Source organism: Puma concolor, chromosome B3 (genome assembly GCF_028749965.1).
Source record: "Puma concolor isolate L17-30 chromosome B3, mPumCon1.1.hap2, whole genome shotgun sequence".
Classification (NCBI taxonomy): domain Eukaryota; kingdom Metazoa; phylum Chordata; class Mammalia; order Carnivora; family Felidae; genus Puma; species Puma concolor.
In genome coordinates this window covers 88600230-88614436 of record NC_141672.1, presented here as the reverse complement: position 1 = coordinate 88614436, position 14207 = coordinate 88600230, and the positions used below count along the sequence as shown (strand labels likewise).

Here is a 14207-nt window from a genome sequence, read left to right as displayed (position 1 = left end):
GAATTGACAATTCGCAAGAAAGAAAAGCAATAAAGAGATGAAAAGATGCTCAACCTTACTAGTAATAAAGAAACTCAAAATATATAGCAAAACACTGTTTCATACCCATTGGATTGGCAAAAACAAAAATGTCTGACAGCTCCAAGTGTTGGTGAGGACAGAGAAATGGGAACTTACTCAAGTCCTGGTAGCAGAAGTATAAATTGGTACAACCACTGTGGAAGGCAATTTGTGCCTATTATTTAATGAAGAGGCTAGCAGCCATTTATCATTCTTTCTGTGTCAGGCCTTGTTTTAAGTGTATGCTTTTAAAAAAAAATATTATTTGATTTAATTTTTCTTTAACTTTCCCCTGATTTTATAGCTGAGGAAATAGAGCTTAAGAGAGGTTAAATAATCTGTCCACACAGTCAAAAAAGTAGTGAATAAAAGAGCTAGGATTTTAGCTTAGATCTGTCTCTTTCTAAAATTTGTGTTCATATTCACTAACGATAATAGGAAGCATATATAGAGCATTTACTGTGTGCCAGGCAGTATATTTAATATTAGACATACCTTACCTGATTTACCTGTGTAATAATAACTCTTTGAGGTTAAGAATTTTTGTTACCCATCATGTGGCTTTTAGAAATTAAATAACAAGCTAGCAAGTGAAAAAGCTGTATTTAATTCCAGTGATCTTGACCACATGAACTTTTCTTCCACATCATATTGAAGGATCCAGAGGTGTAGGATAGACTACAGGTATATTTTGACCCGGATTCTCTTTTTTTCCCCCCTCTCAGTTTTACTGAGGTATGTATAATTGACATATAACTTTGTATTATATACAACATAAAGATTTGATACATGTATATACTGCAAAATAACCACAAGTTTAGTTTAGTTTATCACCTCACAGTTTTTCTTTCTTGTGATAAGAACTTTTTTTTTAACTTTGAGGTTTTTTTTTTTTAAGTTTATTTATTTATTTTGAGAAAGCATGTGGAAGGAGCAGCCAGAGAGAGAGAATCCCAAGCAGGCTTTTGCACCATCAGTGTGGAGCCAAAATGAGGGGCTTGAACTCACGAACCGTGATTTGTTTCCATGTCTTGGCTATTATAGGTAATGTGGCATTGAACGTGGGTGTGGGATGTCTCTTAACGATAGTAATTTCATTTCTTTGGGTATATACCAACAAGTGGAATGGCTAGATCATATCCTAGTTCTATTTTTAATTTAAAAAATTTTTTAATTCCAGTGTAGTTAATGTACAGTGCTATATTAGTGTCAGGTGTACAATATAGAGATCCAACAGTTCTATATGTTACTTAGTGCTTATCAAGACAATCCTGCTCCTAATTCCCTTCACCTATTTCACCCATCCTCCCACACACCTCCCTTCTGGTAACCATTTGTTTGTTCTCTATACTTAAGAGTCTGTTTTTTGGTTTGTCTCTTTTTTTTTCTTTGTTCATTTGTTTCTTAAGAAACTTCTTTTCTAAAGTTTATTTATTCATTTTGAGAGAGACAGAGACAGTGTTGAGCAGGGCAGGCGCAGAGAGAGGGAGAGAGAGAATCCCAAGCACTGTCAGCATGGAGCCTGATGCAGGGCTCGAACTCAGGAACTGCTAATCACGACTTCAGCCAAAACCAAGTGGTGGACGCTTAGCTGACTGAGCCAAATCTCTGTAATATTTTCCATAGTGGCCACACCAATGTACATTCCTAGGAGTAGTGCCCAAGGATTCGCTTTTCTCCACATCCTTACCAACACTTGTTATTTCTTATCATTTTGATAATAGCCATTCTAATGGGTGTGAGATAATATTTCTTTGTGGTTTTGATTTGCATTTCTCTGATGATTAATGATATTGAACACTTTTTCATGTACCTGTTGCCCATTTTACTATTTTCTTTGGAAAAATGTCTCTTCAGGTCCTCTACCCATTTTTAAGTTCGATTGTTTGTTCTTTTTTGCTGTTGAGTTGTATGAGTTCTATATTTTGGATATTAACTACTTATCAGATATATGATTTGCAAATATTTTCTCCCAGCTGGTTGCTTTTTCATTTTGTTGGTGGTTTCCTTTGTTGTGCAGAAGCTTTATAATTTGATATGGTCCCACTTGTTTATTTTTGCTTTTGTCATCTTTGCTTTTGATGTCAAATTTAAAAAATCATTGCCAAGACCAGTGTCAAGGAGCTTACCCTCTATGTTTTCTTCTATCAGTTTTATGGTTTCATGTTTTACATTCAGGTCTTTAATCTATCTTGAGTTGATTTTTGTGTATGATATAAGATAGCATCTGGTTTTCATTCTTTCACATATGGCTGACAGTTTTTGTATGTGATTATCTCTTCCATATTGTAGAAATAATTCTCATGCTTATTTCCTTCATGGTTGAGAGATAGTTGCTGATAGCAACTGGAAAGGAGTTCCATTCTTTCTCTTTAAAAATAACATCTCTTCTCATAAGTGTCATATGAAACTATTGAGTTTTCCTCTGATTAGAACATTCCTGAAACAGTCTTGTCAGGGGCGCCTGGGTGGCTCAGTCGGTTAAGCGGCCGACTTCTGCTCAGGTCATGATCTCGCGGTCTGTGAGTTCGAGCCCCGCGTCAGGCTCTGTGCTGACGGCTCAGAGCCTGGAGCCTGCTTCCGATTCTGTGTGTCTCCCCCTCTCTCTGCCCCTCCCCCGTTCATGCTCTGTCTCTCTCTGTCTCAAAAATAAATAAATGTTAAAAAGAATTTTTTTTTTAAGTTTATAGAATGGTTTACCTAGAGATTTGGAGTTGTTTCTGTAATGTTTCTGGACCTCTCCTCTATTCTCATTGTGCATGAAGTTGAATAACTATTTTTGTGAATGTGGAGTTGTGATCAGACCTCATAGTGCATAGTGTAGGACTCTTTTTTTTTCATTTGTTTGCTTACCAACTATATATGACTTTGTAGACTGTCTAACTTACAATAAAGATTGCTATAGTTCTGGTATCTAGATTCTACTTAGGACTCTTATCTAAATGACAGTGTGTTAGGTTTTACCTGATATAGTCTGTGCTTTTCAAGCTGGTTGTCTATGTTTCCTTTTCTCCACAGCAATGATTTTGAATTATTAACATCCTCTTCAAGTATAACCTACCCTAGTCCCCTCATTTTTAGAGATTATTTTGCTTAACTCACATCTAAAAAATAGGGAAAATAATAATACTTACGCTGTGAGGATTAAATGCATGTAAAGGACTTAATATAATGCCTGGCACAATATGTTTGCATATTGTGCATGTTTTATTATTTATAATTATTTATTAATTTGTTTATTTATAGATACTGATTGGGGATTTCACTATTTACCAGGTACTGTGCTAGGGACCAGATAGATATGGTCCTTGTGCTACTCATGGAGTGATATCTCAGTTTGTACTAGGTATCACAGTAGTTATTTTACTATTCTAAGTGGTGGTGAAGAATTATTATTCCAATTAAATTTTAGTTTCTCCATGCTTCTAAAAATTTGTATATATTTACTGAACTAACTTTATTAAGGATTTTCATTAATTGTGTATATCTAAAATAGAAGAGCAGTAGTACACTGTTTCCAAAGTATGAGGTAAGAATTCATTAAGCTCTTACCTAAAGCAATGAAGATAGATGGGTGAATCCCAGAAAATTTGCTACTGACTTTGTATTTTGGTTACCTAGTAGAGTCTACACTTTATTTGATTTCTGTCTTTTTTCTTTTTAAAAGTAGGATGGTTTCACTATTGAGAGATAAATAGTATTTTGGTATATAACATACCAATAGGATATTTTTGAAAGAACATCCTAAGAAGAGTTAAATATAGTATGGCCTTCTGGTTTTAGATGGTTGAAATGTCTTTGTAATAGAGATCCATTATTTAAATGTTATATGCTAGGAAGATGGAATCTTGAAGAATGGGAAACAAGAAGAAAATACTTCCTAAATGATATTTTAATTGTTCCTTTGAAGCTGAGGGAAAGTGTAAGTTGCTAATTGACCATTATTTTATCCTTTCATTCCTACTTCAATTTAGTAGGTGATGCAGTTTTGCAAACATTTGTAACATGCATGTGAAGTGATTGTCAGCATTGTACACATTGGGAATTAATGCTCCCGTTTCACTCATTTCTTGCTAGTTCGAGTCCTTTTCAATAAAAACACAGATAACGAGAAAACAGTGTGATAACCCAGAAGCAAAAGAAGTTGAATTATTAACTTAAGTCTAGATTGTCTTTATGTTTTAAGTCAGCCAGTAGAAAGGGTTTTTTTGAATGTTGAGATATTATTTCTCATCTGTCTATCAAGTCTTGCCCTTATAGCTCTTGGTGTGTGACTTACTTTACAGGCAAGCTTCTTCAAAGATTGCCCTGGCTGTCTCATACTTCACTTACACTTTAATCCATTAAAGGCTGGCTGCCGCCCTTTCCACTCACTAGTGACTTCCTAATTTTTTATATTAACCAGTATTTCTCAGTCTTTCTTCTTCTTCTTCTTCTTCTTCTTTTTTTTTTTTTAGTGTTTATTCATTTTTTTGAGAGAGAGAGAAAGAGAGACAGAGCACAAGCGGGGGAGGGGCAGAGAGAGGGAGACACAGAATCTGAAGCAGGTTCCAGACTCTGAGCTGTCAGCACAGAGCCTGACACGGGGTTTGAACCCACAAACCGTGAGATCGTGACCTGAGCTGAAGTCAGACGCTTAACCAACTGAGCCATCCAGGCGCCTCACTTCTCAGTCTTCCTATAGCATTTGCCATTGGCCACTTCTGCCTTAACATGCTCTTCTCATTTTATTTCTATAATACCCCTTTCTCATAGTTTCCTCATACCTCTGTGGCTATTACTTTATTTCCTTCATGCATTTTATTTTTGCCTGTGCTCTAAATGTTGCATTTTCTAAAATTCTGTTCTTAGGTTAATTTTATCATTCTTTATTCTTCCAACTTGTCAACTGTCCATCTATGTTTGTAGTTCCATCTACCTTCCATGAACTAATGGTTCCCCAGTGTATTTCTATAGCTCAGCAACAGGCTTGAAATTACAATTGTCTGCTGAATTCAACAGGTTGTTCTTATACTCAATATTCTGATATCCCTTACAGTCTATACAACCTACTATATATTCTCTTATTTTGGTACAATTTATCATATAGTTGTACCAATTTTTAGTCAAAAATTATCTGTAGTATCTCTTATATTTATCTTATTTTTTCTGTCTCTACTGTAATAATTTAAACCCTATTCTCTCTCTTGGGATATTGTAACTATTCCCAGAATCACCTTTCTGCCTCTAGAATTAACCTCTCTGTAGTCTATCCTCCTCATTGCCACCATAGCAGTGTTCTAAAGTAAAATGTTTTGTGTTTTTCCTCATCTTAAAATTTTTTACTATTTATTTATTTATTTATTTATTTATTTATTTATTTATTTATTATTTTTAGAGCGTGCAAGTGAGTGAGGGAAAGGGGCTGAGGGAGAGAGAGAGAGAGAAAGAATCCCAAGCAGACGCCATGCTCAATCAGCGCAGAGTCCAACACAGGACCTGTTCCCACGACCCTGGGATCATGACCTGAGCCCACATCAAGAGTCGGACATTCAACCTACTGAACCATCCAGCCACCCCTTAAAATCTTTTATATGCTTCTCCTTACCCAGCAGTAGATTTTATATGTCCATCCATGGCCCATCTGCTTTTGGATCATTTAGAGAACTTTTGAAAAGCTCCTATACTGTATCTTCCTCCATCGATTATGAATCAGTATAGAGTTTAAGAATCTTTAAAAATCTTCCCAAGATGATTTTGATAAGCAGCCTGGGCTGGTAAACACCGACTTATAAATGTCTTTCACTTTCCTTATCATGGAGTCTAAGGCGTTTCATGGTCTCATGCCTCCTGCTTCTCAAGCGTCTTCTCATGCTGTTCTCCCTTCATTCACTGTATTCCAGTAGCCTTGGAGCCTACCAGTCTTGATCCTTTTTTAAAGACCTTTGTTTGCTTTTATTGGATCAGGGCAGAACCCTAGATTTCTGCCTGCTCCACCTTTGCTTTCCTCCGTACCCTAGACAGCACCTCCTTGGGTTTCACAGATGGAACTCAGGTTGAAAGCTACTGAACTAATGCAAATTAATGAGGTCCAGAAAGATTAAGTGATTACGTGACTGAAGTCATATATTGGTCAATGGCAGACCATATTTAAAATTCAGGATTTATATTCCTAACAGAGTTCTTAGGTATTGCCCTTCTCTCTTTTCATATGTATAATGTCTGGGCAACTTGATCTGAAATGACCCTTTAATTCTTTACTTCCTAAATAAATTATCACTCATTTATTCCCTCATTCATTCATTTATTCATCCAGTAAATTTATTCATTCAATAAACATTTATTTGACTACACAAGGAACAGTGTAGAGTCCAGGGGAGGTAGGTAGAAAATCTGAATAATACAGATTTCCTATTATTAAGGTTCTTAAGACAGGTCCATTGTATTCAATTATAAAATACTATACAGAAAAACAAATTATTAATTTTTTAGAAGAGAAACCATAGTATAACCTTTTCCACTGTTTTGTGTTTTTCTTTTCTTTCTTTTATCCAGGGAAAGACCATGTTTGTAGATTTATTGGCTGTGGGAGGAATGATCGATTCAACTATGTGGTCATGCAGTTGCAGGTAGGTTACTTTGAAAATGTATCTTAAAATATTTCAGTTTTGATCAAGGTACCTAATTTTACTTGTTATGGATAAAACAAAATTCTTGGTATCATCATCTCAGAATGTTTTATACTATGCAGATGGAATTTTTTTTTTTTGGATGGAATTTTATTTAAACAGATTTGATATAGATTTTCCCAAAGATGAAAGGGTTGTTCTTGTCAACTGTTTTAGTTGATCCATATCTTCATTGAGTGTCATCATTGCAAAGTTTTTCAATCCCTACATGGATTGCTGGATATAATGTGAGTCTTGCTCTGTCCCTGTCCCTTCCCCTTCCTGTCTTTATTACCATTAGGACTCTAGTTTTTAATTTATGTGCTCACGTAGTAACTTTGCTTGAAAATTGAAGCATTAGTTGATACAGAGGAGAAATGCATTCCTTTTTCTTTTATCATTCATTAACATAGGTCTGATCCCTGTCCTTTAGACAGAGAGTGGAATTGGGCTGGGCAGGAGAGGAAAGAAATTCAGAAAGGGAATTTTGGAGTAATGACCACAGCAGGGAGAAGAGGGAAACCATCCCTTTCTCTCTGACAACTGCGTCTGCCCCTGAACACATACACATACACACATACACACACACACCTCTGAACTGTAGTCACTCTCAAAGTGTAAAAGCTGTGGTTTACCTTACTGCCTAACTTAAGAGTTATCAGAGTTTCCTTTCATCTTTTGCAAAACTTTCTTTGGACATTGGGTTCTTTTGTTTTCTTTGAACTTAACTGTATAACAGTGATTTCAGACATAGATCCTAGCCTGAATGCTTTCTCTTCTCATCAGAATGCTTTTCCTGTTTCCCTCAACTATCCTTCAGCATTTGAGTTAGATCCAAAGATATTGTCTCTGTAAGCTATAGCCATAGAGTCTTTGAGTCGTGTGATTCACTGTCTCTTGAGCCAGCATTGTTTTATTTCTTGAAGCAGTTATCCTTGTAACTTTTGAGGTCATTAGTGTAGACCCTCCTTCTCTCACTTTGGCCATTAACAATATAACTTTTTGGTATGATATTGTATAGTTTTCTTCTGGATTTATTATACATCTTATTTGATCCTCACCATATCCCCATGGAGAGGATAAGGAGGTTATCCCCATTTTGCAAGTTAAGGGACTGAAGCTCAAAGAGGTCTGTGACTTCCCTGGGGACTGACTAACTTGTTGGGTGTTAGGCTTTTGTGGAAGCCTGAGGCCAGTATTCTTGGCACAATTAGAGAAAACTCCTCATTTTGTTTTTAGGTTACTACTGACTAGAGAATATGGATAGAAGCTTTCTCAGTCTGTAGAATCTGTCTCAGTCTTAGCACATACTCATTTTTGTGTTATTTGAGCTTACTTGTTTTTATTTTATTTGCAGTCATTTAAATCTCACTTTCTGGAAATGGGAGGGCTCTTAGTCTGGGAAAACTAAGGAGATTGTTGTATATCAGATAACAGTGGCCTTTGGCCTTTGGCAAGCTCTTCTGGACTCACCTAAAAACCTTTCTATTTGACTTGCATGCTGTATTTTTTCCTGTCATAATAAAATTAATCTACCATTAGCCACCCCCCCATTCTGCGTAGTTGATTGACTTGATTTGGGCTCACGCTGGTGTACTTACTAGAGGGTATTCTCTCTTAGTTGACACATTGAAGATAATTACAAGGTTTCCCTGTGTACATTGTGATAAGATTTACATATTTGGGGCCCCTGGGTGGCTCAGTCGGTTGAGCGTCCGACTTCAGCTCAGGTCACGATCTCCCAGTCTGTGAGTTCGAGCCCCGTGTCGGGCTCTGGGCTGATGGCTCAGAGCCTGGAGCCAGTTTCCGATTCTGTGTCTCCCTCTCTCTCTGCCCCTCCCCCGTTCATGCTCTGTCTCTCTCTGTCTCAAAAATAAGGGGCAGAGAGAGAGGGAGACACAGAATCGGAATTAGGCTCCAGGCTCTGAGCCATCAGCCCAGAGCCCGACACGGGGCTCGAACTCACGGACTGTGAGATCGTGACCTGAGGTGAAGTCGGACGCTCAACTGACTGAGCCACCCAGGCGCCCCCCAAAAAATTTTTTTTTTTAAATAAAAAAAAAATTTACATACTCAGCTTTTCACTGGCACTTTTAATTTCTTCTAAAAACCCTAAGTTCATTAATTCTTAAGTACTCTTTTCCTCTTGGTGATTCAATTATATAATATCTGCCTTAAAAATTTCAAGGAATAATCCTATGTCTATTGTAGAAATTATAGCTAATTGCCACTAAAATGGGTCTTTTTTTAAATGTTTATTTAAAAAAAATTTTTTTTTACATTTATTTATTTTTTGAGAGTCATAGAGAGACAGAGCACAAGTTGGGGAGGGGCAGAGAGAGAAGGAGACACAGAATCCGAAGCAGGCTCCAGGCTCCGAGCTGTTAGCATAGAGCCTGACATGGAGCTTGAACTCACAAACCGTGAGATCATGACCTAAGCCGAAGTCGGAGCTTAACCGACTGAGCCACCCAGGTGCCCCTGTTTATTTATTTTTTGAGAGAGAGTGGGGAGGAACAGAGACAGAGGGAGATCGAGAATCCCAAGCAGGCTCTGTGCTACCAGTGTAGAGCCTGAGACAGGGCTCAAACTCACGAGCCATAAGATCGTGACCTGAGCTGAAATCAAGAGTCAGACTGAGCGACTCAGGCACCCCAGAGTGGGTCTTAAAATCTTATAGGATCAAGAAGTTGTACTTATTTCTTTTCTCATTTCTACCAGCAAGACCTGAGACAGTTCTCGTGGAATTTCCTTTCACCATTGAGGCTTTCCAGAGCCATCTTTATTATAGCCAAGGAGTGATATTTTGTGAAAACCATATCACCTAGGCAAAGCCAAAAAGTACTTTTAATTTTGTAACCAGTACAGATGTAGATCTAGATTGCGTGACACAAGAACTGCCATACTTTTAAAAATGTATTTTTTTATTATGAAAAAAACTAAACATACATGAAAATAGAATAGTATAATGAATACCCATGTACTCATCACCCAGCTTTGGTAATTATCAGTATTGGGCCAGTCTTGTTGCTGGTGTATTCTCCCTCTCCTCTCCCTTCCCAGATTATTTCAAAGCAAACTGAAGGAATATTTTATGTGGAAATATATACATATGTATTCTAAGAGTCGGAGATTCCTTTTTTCTCCTCTTAATGATAAAACACAATAGTTCCTTCACAATAGTGTCAAATATGAAGACAATCTTCAGATTTCCTTGATTGTATCTCTTTATTTTTTATATTTGGTTTACTTGAATCTGGTTCCAGACAGAGTTCCACACATTGCATTTGGTAGATATAATTCTTAAGCCTCTTTTACTCTATAGATTCACTTTCTTTTTTTCTTACAGTGTTTGTTGTTTTGATTGTCATTGATAAAAGTGGAATCATTTGTTATTAAGTTGTCATGTTCTGGAATTTGCTGATTGTCCCCTCCTTATTTAACATATTCTTCTATCCCCTGTATTTTCTATTACCTGATGATTAGATGAGATTCCAGTTTTGTTTTATTTGGCCACAGTACTTGAGAGGTGAGTGGTATGCTTCCTGTTGCATCACATCAGTAGGCAATGTCTGGGTTGTCTGTTTTTAGTAACGTTAGGATTGATCAGTGAGATTCGGGGACTGTCAGCCTGATGCATCCTTTTTAAAGTTCCCAGTGGCTTTTCTCCTATGTTTTAAAAACCCATTAGTAATCATTGCCTAGATCCATTACTTTAGTGAGATTGCAAATGTACTATTCTAATTCTATTTTTCTTAGTTTATTAACTGGAATTCTTCAAAAAGCATTCCACCAGGTGTGCTTGGCTGGCTCAGTTGGTAGAACATGTGACTCTTGATCTCGGGGTTGTAAGTTCGAGTCCCACACTGGGTGTAGAAATTACTTTAAAATAAATAGATAGATAGATAGATAGATAGATAGATAGATAGATAGATAGCACTCCACCAATTATTAGGTTACCTGAGATACATTTTATACAGGAAAGGCAGTAAATAGAAGAAAAGAATACTTGATTCTTAAACTCATGAATCGTGAGATCATGACCTGAGCTGAAGTCAGATGCTTAATGACTAAGCCACCCAGCTGCCCCAAGTTTCATTGTTTTTTAGTGCTGCATACCAGTCAATAAGATGAATTTCCCACAGTGTATTAAACCTTTCATTTATTGATAAACATATAGATTATTTTCAGTTTTTCTCTATAACATAATAACCGGGGTGCCTGGGTGGCTTAGTTGGTTAAGTGCCTGACTCTTGATTCAACTCAGGTCATGATCTCATGGTGGGTGAGATCCAGCCCTATGCCTGGCTCTGCACTGACACCGTGGAGCCTGTTTGGGATTCCCTCTTTCCCTCTCTCTCTGCCCCTCCCCTGCTCTTGCCAGTGCATGCTCGCTCTCTCTGTCAAAACAAATAAATAAACTTTAAAAAAACAAACAAACAGGTAATAACCAGTTTTAGTTTATACTCTGAAGTATAATTTGGTAGATAAAACCTGCGTATATACCATGTTAATAACTTTCCTCCATACTCTTGCTAGCCTTATGTTTTAGTTTTTTTGATTTTGTTAATTGATATTTTAGGTTTGTATCTATCTATTTATTTATTTATTGTTTATTTTTGAGACAGAGGGCAGACAAGCATGCACAAGCAGGAGAGGGGCAGAGAGAGGGGGACAGAGAATCTGAAGCAGGCTCTGCACTGACAGCCAAGAGCCCCATGTGGAGCTCGAACCAGGAGATCGTGACCTAACCTGAAGTCACATGCTCAACTGACTGAGCCACCCACATGCCCCTTAGATTTACATTTTAAAAGATTTGAAATGTTAGAATCATTGCTAATACCATAAACTGAATTAATTGATTTTCTTTCAAAAGCTTTTGTAACTGTGCAAGTTGTTTACAAATGAAGTTCCAATATTTCTTAGGTATATTTTTGGAGATCAAAATACTGATTTTTGAGAAAATATTATTGGAGTGCTAATAAAATTTATTAGGTATTCTCATGGATTGTAAAACTCATTGTTCTAGATTGTCACTTATTTTACATTTGCTGAGATGTAGGGAACAATAAATTCACCTAACATTTAAAAAATAATAATAAAGATAACTACCAATTTATGTTATGAGAAAACTGCATTTTTTTTCCCCAACGTTTATTTATTTTTGGGACAGAGAGAGACAGAGCATGAACGGGGGAGGGGCAGAGAGAGAGGGAGACACAGAATCGGAAACAGGCTCCAGGCTCTGAACCATCAGCCCAGAGCCTGATGTGGGGCTCGAACTCACGGACCGCGAGATCGTCACCTGGCTGAAGTTGGACGCCTAACCGACTGCACCATCCAGGCACCCCAAAACTGCATTTTTGAAGAAGATATGAAGTATGAAAGACTCCTGACTTTCCTGTAATTTTTCAATTCTTTTATTACTTAAGTGCTATTTAGTATTTTTTTTTTTATTAAAAACAATTTTTTTATTAGGTAAACTCTATCCCCAGTGTGGGTCTTGAACTTATGACTCTGAGATCAAGAGTCGCATGTTCTACTGACTGAGCCAGCCAGGCACTCCTACTATTTTATTTTAAATGGTACTTAAGTAATTTAAGAATTTATTACTTTTTCAAAAGTGAATCAACTGTCTTTAGATGAAGTGATGGTATTAGTGGTATTAATCCCAAGCATATACTACAAAATTTTGAGAATAGAGAGATTGGGATGTTTAAATTCCCTCGTGATGAAGGAGCCAGTTTCCATTCTTTGGGTGGTAGAACTATAGCAACTGTAGCCCTACTCTTCTCCTCAAATTACTGGTTTGTTACCTAGGCAACAGAGAACTTTCTGGGTGGAGCAGTACTATGAAGTGAAAAAAAAAACCCCACAACTTTGAATTCAAACAGGTTTAGATTTGAAAAACAACTTTATCTTAATAGGTTAACATTGTTTAAACTTTCTGAGCCTCATTTTCTTCATCTGTTACATCTATTTTAGGTGGCTGTAAAATGCAATCAGGAATGTAACACATCTGGCACAGGCTAGATACATTCACTGCTTTTATTTATTGCTATAAATTATTGAGTGTTTGCTTCATGTTATTTTTGTTCATAATAACAGTAATTAGCATTTACTTAGTACCTACTGTGTGCCAGGCAGTATTCTAAACACTTTACATGTATCTTGTTTAATTCTCTTCATTTTATAAGGAAACCGTGACACAGAAAAATTAAGTAGTTTGTATAGGAATATGTTTGTATAGGAATATGTAATGAAGAATTACTGTTCTGGTACATGTATTTTGTATATTTAGACTACATTTTGTTATGGCATGAAAGACAAATGGAAACACAACGATGACTCAAAAACACAGTATGTTCAAAAACTTCTGGTTATTCTTAAATTTGTCTGAAACATTCATGTATTTTAATGGAATCTCTTCTCTTTTTTTATTTTAAAAATTTTTTTTAAATTTACATCCAAGTTAATTAGCATATAGTGCAACAATGATTTCAGGAGTAGATTCCTTAATGCCTCTTACCCCTTTAGCCCACCCCCCCAAAACCCCTCCAGTAACCCTCTGTTTGTTCTCCATATTTAAGAGTCTCTTATGTTTTGTCCCCCTCCCTGTTTTTATATTATTTTTGCTTCCCTTCCCTTGTGTTCATTAGAATCTCTTCTTTTGAATGAGAGGATTGCGATTTGGGTAAAATCCTTGCTCCTTCTGTCAAAACATTTTTAATAGTAAATTAATGACTCCCCAGTCTTCTCTTACAACATAGTACCATATTTGATATTGTTGATTTGGTTTTCACAGGGTCGGAATCTGGCAGATCTACGCCGTAGCCAGTCCCGGGGCACATTCACCATTAGCACTACTCTTAGGCTGGGGAGACAGATTCTGGAGTCTATTGAGAGCATCCATTCCGTGGGATTCTTGCACCGAGACATCAAACCAGTAAGGGACCTTTTCAAGTCAGAGCATAGACTGAGTTTGCTTTGTACTCTTCATCTGATGATGGGACACAATAAATTATAAATGTAGCTTTCTGTGTTTGCTTTCTATTATTAAACACAAGGTAATATTTTAATTTCTTTAACTAGAAGCAAAATGTAACTTGCCTCTTAATTTTTTTTTTAAAAAGTTATAATTACAAACTACCTCTTACATTCAAGAGCTTTTCTCATACAATGAAAATGTTGCTTGCAGCCAAATTAAAAATTATTAATGCTTGACTATTATTATGTGTGTGGACATTCCTAGTTACTTAACCTTACACCTCAATTGGTAGTTAGTCTTTAGATTTTTTTTTCCTGATACTGTCTAAAAATATATACATATGTTGCTTTTAGATAATGACATTGTGTTCTTTGAACTATTTCTCAAGTGACAAATTGTACTTACAAGAAACCATCAGTTGTGAAAGACCTTATTATTTTTTTTCTGAGTGCTGCAGTGGCAATATAGTATTTTTTTCAATTCTGTTTTTCTTAGAAATTGTCACTTCCATA

General features: G+C 36.5%; 1 protein-coding gene across 5 annotated transcripts in view; it reads left to right on the top strand.

Annotated features, from left to right (window-relative positions):
• The window catches only part of TTBK2 (tau tubulin kinase 2), a 160000-nt gene that overhangs the window by 60343 nt on the left and 85450 nt on the right, over positions 1-14207 (top strand). For 4 of the 5 annotated variants that reach the window (XM_025919578.2, XM_086710492.1, XM_086710493.1 and 1 more), the window contains 2 exons: positions 6595-6668; positions 13513-13653. In XM_025919578.2, the coding sequence (XP_025775363.1) occupies positions 6595-6668; positions 13513-13653 (215 nt within the window). The remainder of the gene's footprint in view (positions 1-6594; positions 6669-13512; positions 13654-14207) is intronic. The other variant, XM_086710495.1, reaches the window with a different exon arrangement.